The 6,878-nt window shown below is 41.1% G+C and overlaps 1 protein-coding gene across 3 annotated transcripts in view; it reads left to right on the top strand.

Annotated features, from left to right (window-relative positions):
• The window catches only part of Luc7l (LUC7 like), a 25,760-nt gene that overhangs the window by 4,366 nt on the left and 14,516 nt on the right, over window positions 1-6,878 (top strand). For all 3 annotated transcript variants that reach the window (XM_005349043.3, XM_013347339.2, XM_013347338.2), the window contains one exon: window positions 2,386-2,484. In XM_005349043.3, the coding sequence (XP_005349100.1) occupies window positions 2,386-2,484 (99 nt within the window). The remainder of the gene's footprint in view (window positions 1-2,385; window positions 2,485-6,878) is intronic.

Below are 6,878 nucleotides of genomic sequence, written 5' to 3'. Positions count from 1 at the left end.
TTTTTTGAAACAAGGTTTCTCTGTGTAGCCCTGGCTGTCCTGGGACTTGTTCTGTAGACAGGCTATCCTCCAACTCACAGATCTGCCTGCTTTTGCTGCCTCCTGTGCTCCTGTGTTCTGGGATTATAGTGTACCTCACCACCACCTGGCCCAGAGTTTTACTTAGTCTAAAGCTCATTGTACCCAGAGTTTATTTAGTTTTGACTGGGTTAGCAATCAGTAAAACAGTGCTGTGGTTACAGATAATGTGTAATCATGCCTGGATAATTAAATGGGTGCTGGGTTCTGAACATTCATGTTTGAGCAGCAAGCATTCTTACCACGGAGCCATCTCTCCTGCCAACCCTACCCACTTTTTGTGTATGAGTCAGGGTCATATGCTCACCTCAGAATCATAATGCAGTAGAATCTGGGCTTGAACTCCTGGTCTTCCTACCTCTCCTTGTGATTTTGTTAACTTGCGCTTTGATTTAATGCCATAAGTTTTAGGGCAAAAATTTTCTGTTGCTGTTTAGACAGCCAGAGCAGGAGATATCTGCACAGTCCTGTACTCAGGATTAACATAAACATTACAAACTGCAGTATGATTGTTTTACATGTGATTAGCATACATAATACATTGTGACTAGTCTTATTGACAGCACACCACTTACAGGGATAAAGCCTCAAACCAAAAAAAGAAAAAAAAAAACAAAAAGAAAATGTTGGCTTACAAAACAGTTACACAATAGCCCGGAATGAGATATAACAAAGGTTTATTTATTTGGGGATAAACTCAAAGTAAGGATACCGATCTGCAGTCCTCTGCCTGCACTGGGAACTGGAACCGAATCCCCCAGCTAACAGAGTCCTGCACATGCTTTTTTGTCTGCATTTATGAGACCATGTCCAAAGTGGGTCAGTATCTTAAAGGCTATTGGCTGAAGGAGTTCCCACAGCACTGCCCACTTTTGTCTAAATAAGAGTTCTAAGCCTAATACAAAACTATATATAATAGGAACAAATATCAGGTATCGTCCAGGGAAAAGAAGAGGCAAAAGTATACATAAAAATTAGAATTACAACCAGCACGCACAACATCAAACAGGGAAACACATGTTAAATGTTTCAATAGTTATCCTATCTTAAAGAGTCTAAGTCTTATATTAAAAATGGCTAAGTCATGAGAGGAAAGTAACTGACTATCTAGCCTTCAATCTCATCGAAGACCTGAGAAGGGAAATAATATTACTTGAGTAAGCAGGAAGTACAATCAAGCAACTCGCAAAAGGTGCAGGAAATGACAGAGACAACCAGCTACCTGGGCAATCACCCAAAGTCTCATTTGTACTGTGGGGCATCCAACTTTGACTAAGGCCTTGAGTATCTGACAGACTTTTTGCAGAGGCAGGAAAATTTGAAAAACTATCTTACCCTTTCTTGGCAAGGTCTGGCAATCTTTTTGCTTGTATCCTGCTTGTCTAGTCTGGACATCGTGCATTTTGTCAGTGGTCGAGGCAGGGGCAGTTTTTTGCCCAAAGACCAGTTTTGCCAAGAAGAAAACAAGCTCCAAGTGGAGTGTCTGGTGTTGCCACAGCAAGAACAAAGAAGGAAAGAAAAATACAGGGAGTGGAGAGGTGGCTCAGTGGTTAAGAGCATTTGCTGCTTTTATAGAGGATTCCAGTTCAGTTTCTAGCACCCACATGATGGTTTATAACTGTGTAATTTCAGTTCCAGGAGATCTGATTTGCCTTCTGACCTCTGAAGGCACCAGGCAAAACACTCACAAATAAATTTTTTTTTTTCCGAAATGGGTTTTTCTATGTGTGGCTTTGGCTGTCCTGGAATTCGCTCTATAGACCAGGCTGGCCTTAAACTCAGAGATTCTCCTGCCTCTGCCACCTGAGTGTTGGGATTAAAGGCATGAGCCACCACTACCCAGCTAAATAAATCTAAAAAATAAATTTAAAAAATACATTTTTAGGATATATCTTGTTTCTTTTTTGTTTGTGATATGATCTCATGTTGCCCATGCTGACCTTGGACTTACTATGTAGCTGAAGGTGAAGTTAACCTTACATTCCTGACCCTCCTGCCTTTCCTTGCCAAGGGCACCGATTACAGAAATGTGTCAGTCAGTGTGCCTGGCTTTATTTCTTTTGTTGGAGACTAGGCTACATAAGTCCAAGTTGGTCTTTAACTTACTACCCTGTTGCCCCTCAAACTCTTAACTGTTGAGATTATCATATGCCATTACACTTGATCCATTTCTTATTTATTATCTGTAAAACTATATTGTTTATTTCAGTGAAAGTTGAAATGCTAAATCATATTAACTTCATGCTTTCTATAATGAATAGGTGTTAATGTTTTAATTTTTTTTTTTTTTTTTTTGATTTCCCACAGCGCATGGATTTAGGAGAATGTACCAAAATCCACGACTTGGCCCTCCGAGCAGATTATGAAATTGCAAGTAAAGAAAGAGACCTGTTTTTTGAATTAGATGTAAGATTTTTTTTGGATGTTTATTTATCCATGCTACAAAGTATCAATTACTATTGAAAGTAGTGTAATGTCTGTGAGTTATAAAGCAAAATAATTAAATAAGCACTTGTTAAGAATCTTAAGTTCTAGAACACAGCAGATGCTATCTTATATGTGTGTGACTCCCAACTTATTGTATTGAATTTCATTTCATTGTTTGCTTTTTTTATGTGTCTATGGGTCTTGAGGAAGGTTGTTTCCTAATTTTCTGAGAAATCCTGTTCTTACATGTGGGGCCTCCAGCTCCACCGTCCCCTCCCTAAATTGGTTACAGTCACATGAGCAATACAGGCAGAAAGTATTTTTTTTTTAAATTGTGTATGTATGTGGGTATGTGTATATGAGTTCGGGTACCTGTGGAGGCAAGAGACATCAGATCCCTTTTATGTTGAAATTATCTGCAGTTGTGAGTCACCTGACAAACTTGGATCTTTTTTTTAAGATTTATTTTATGTATGTGAGTGCTCTACACCATTATGTCTTCAGAAGAGGGCATCAGATCTCATTACAGATGGTTGTAAGCCACCATGTGGTTGCTGGGAATTGAGCTCAGAACCTCTGGAAGAATAGCCAGTGCTCTTAACCACTGAGCCACCTCTACAGTTCCCCAAACTTGGATCTTATTCAAGAGCAGCTTTGGTTTTAACCACTGAGTCATCTCTCCAGTGCCACAAAACACTTTTGGTTCTCTTTTGTGGTCATGTATTTGTAAATTCAGGAATGCATAGCTTGTCTATAAGTATACATACCTTCTTTGTCCTCTGGAGACAGCCAAAGAATCAGGTTAATATTACTGCTGCAGACATGCCTGGGTGATCTCCTTTTAGTCATATTTCAGAGCAGTTCCCAAAAGGGGCATGTCCTTGAGAAATTCTAGCAAAAGAGCAAGAGTGGGGGTGGGGGGTGGGGAGTGTATGGATGTTGTATTAATAGAAAATTGCTAGAATGATGTCACAGGTTTATTCAAACATTGCATGTAAGTTCTTAATATATATATATACATATATATATGTATATATATATATGTATTTTTTTTTTTTGGATTGTTGTTATTTGATACAAGGTCTTGCAATGTAGCCATGGCTGTCCTAGATCTCACTAGGTAGACCAGGCTGGCCTTGAACTCGCTATGTGAGTATCCCCTGAGCACTGGTATGGCAGGGGATGCATGCCCAACTTGCCTTCAAAAGGTTTAAAGCTCCTTTTTTGGGGGTTGGGAGTTGAGGGGTTCATGTAGCCAAGGCTAATTTCAAACTTTCTTTGTAGCTATGGATTGATTCTCTCTCCGAAGTGTTAAAATTATAGACATTTACCTAAAGTTAAATAGATACTTTTCTATAAGAATAGTAAAGATGAGACTTTATCTATACTCCCAGCACTCAAGAGTTTAAAGCAAGAGGTTTGTGGTTATAGGCAGGCATAGCAAAGTTGAGAGCTAGCCAGGATACATAGTGTAACCCTATTTTCTGTTCTACCCCAAAACAAAGCAACCTAAAATGTAAAGCAAGTTACTTGAATTTACTGGTACTTTTGTTTATTCTTTATTTTTTTTAATGTTTATTTTATGATGTGGGAGTGTCATATATCAATCTGTTGATTTCATTGGTTAAGTAATAAACTGCTTGGGTTCATAGCTTAGAACATAGGTGGGTGGAGTAAACAGAACAGAATGCTGGGAGGAAGAGGAAGTGAGCTCAGAGACTCGACAGCTCTCCTCTCGGGGGCAGATGCCTCAGAGAGATGCCATGCCCTGCTCGCTCCCGGGCAGACGCATGCGATGAAGCTTCGACCCAGGATGGACGTAGGCTAGAATATTCCCGGTGAGACCGGTGCTCACAGATTATTAGAGATGGGTTGATCGGGATATCAGAATTAGCCAGTAAGGGCTAGAGCTAAAGGGCCAAGCAGTGTTTAAAAGAATACGGTGTCCATGTAATTATTTCGGGTAAAGCTAGCCGGGTGGCGGGAAGCAGCCTACCGCTCTTATTACAACAATTTTAATTTCAATTGCATTTATGTCTGTGAACCACATGCATACCTGGTGCCCACGAAAGCCAGACAGGGCATTGGACCCCCTAAAACTGTTGTTAGATAGATAGTTAAGAACTGCCATGTGGCTACTGGAAACAGAACCTGAGTTCTCTGGAAGAGCAGCTGGTGCCCTTCACTGCTTGAGCCATCTCTTCAACCACCCTACCCCCTTTTTTCTTTTAGAAGCCTACTTATCTTCGTTACTCTCTCTGATGCTGGAATTAAAAATGTGTTGTACTATGCCTGCTCTACTTTGCTCTCTCTTGCTCTCTCTTTTTTAGAAAGACAGTGCTGGGAATTGAACTTGGCCTTAACACATACTGGGTAACACTTCATTGGTGAAGTGTTTTTACTCTGTCCTGTGGCCTTGTTTCTAGGCTCTGAGCATGGAAGAAAGAGAGCATAGTTATTTGGGTATCATGCAGGGTTGAATATGCCTGGGTGCTCTTAGAAGTTGGTTTCATTGTACCATTCTGTGAGACCACTGTACACATTCTCGTAAAGGGTAGATTGTGATTAGAATCTGAGTTTTTGCTTGTGGTGGTGGCACATACCTTTAATCCCAACACTTGGGAGACAGAGAGGCAGATAGATCTTTGTGTTTGAGGCCAGTCTGGTTTACATAGTGAGTTCCAAGACAGCCAGGGCTGCATAGAGAAACTTTTTCTTGAAAAACCACCCTCCAAAAAAAAAAAAAAGAATTTGAGTTTTAGACTCATCTTTTTCTGTTATGTAAATTTGTCCTTTTGTAACTAATCTACACTTGAAACACTTTGAAAGGAGAGAAAGGGATAGCAAAACAGACTTAGTTTTTAAAGAACATGCCTGTTTGAAGACATTCCATGGTCTGGGTTGCTTGTTTTGTTGTGTAACCATTTCGTTTTTAGATTTTTAGACATTTGAGTCCATTACTTCTGTAGAAGGAGCTGCGGGCTGCGTTTCCGCCGCCCAGCTCCTGGTTGCCTGGCTAGCTTATGCCCCAAAATAACGACACACAAACTGTATTCATATAAACACTGCTTGGCCCATTTCTATTAATGTGTGTAGCACCACGAGGTGTGCTTACCAGGAAGATTCTAGCCTACGTCCATCCTGGGTTGGAGCTTCACCGCGTCTGCCTCAGAGAGCAGAGCTATGGCGTCTGAGCTCACTTCCTCTTCCTCCCAGCATTCTGTTCTGTTTACTCTGCCTACCTATGTTCTAACCTATCAGGCTAAGCAGTTTCTTTATAAACCAATGACCTTCCTCCATCACATTACCATTGGACTAAGAATCTGCTTAATATAGAGGCATTTTAGTTGATAAAGGTGTGGCTCTGCATGACTGCTTTGAGTGAGTCATTGATCTTCCCTATATATATAATGCTGAGTATACAGTAGGGGAGCACTACTTGAGTGGGCTTAGGGATACCTCAGGATCCTGTATTGGGGGCTGTTATTCTGGGTAAGGACAGGTGACCAGCTCTTCATCTTTCCAGAAGTACAGTTTGCAACTGTGGTAGCAAACATAGGTCACACCCTTTCTCTTTTTCTTCCTCCTTCGTCTTTTGGGGTAGAGCTTCACAGTGTATGTATCCTTGACCGCCTTGGAACTTGCTTTGTAGACCTGGCTAGCCTGCCTCCTGAGTGCTGGGATTAAAGGTGTTGGCTACACTGCCTGGCTGTCTCTTACTACTTTTTCTTTTACATACTAATCCCAGTTCCTCCTTCCCCTCCCCCCTTCCCCATCTGTTTCTCAGTGAGGGTAAGGCCTCTTACCATTTTTATGTGAGTTCTAGGACTCAGATTCAGTCTTTTTTTTTTAAGATTTATTTATTATGTATACAGTGTTCTGTCTGCATGTATGCCTGCACACCAGAAGAGAGCACCATATCCCATATCATTACAGATGGTCGTGAGCCACCATGTGGTTGCTGGGAGTTGAACTCAGGACCTCTGGAAGAGTAGCCAGTGTTCTTAATCTCTGAGCCATCTCTTCAGCCCTAGATTCAGTCTTAATACTAACTTGCTTTCTCAACAAAGTCTTTATTGTTCACTGAACCACATTCACACTGAATTTCTCCTCTACGTGTGGGTTGCCTCTCTTTATTCTACAATATAGCCCCAAACTGGCCTCCAACGCATAATAATCTTCCTGCCTCAGCCTCCTGCTGTGTGCCTGTGAAGGCCAGAGGACAGCCTTGGTTGTTTTTTTGTAGGTGCTGCCCACTTGTCAATTTTTTTTTGTTTTGTTTTGTTTTGTTTTTCGAGACAGGGTTTCTCTGTGGCTTTGGAGCCTGTCCTGCAACTAGCTCTGTAGACCAGGCTGGTCTCGAACTCACAGAG

This window comes from Microtus ochrogaster, chromosome 7 (assembly GCF_000317375.1).
Source record: "Microtus ochrogaster isolate Prairie Vole_2 chromosome 7, MicOch1.0, whole genome shotgun sequence".
Classification (NCBI taxonomy): Eukaryota; Metazoa; Chordata; class Mammalia; order Rodentia; family Cricetidae; genus Microtus; species Microtus ochrogaster.
The sequence above is the reverse complement of the archived record's forward strand: the minus strand, read 5'-3'. Positions and strand labels throughout refer to the sequence as shown.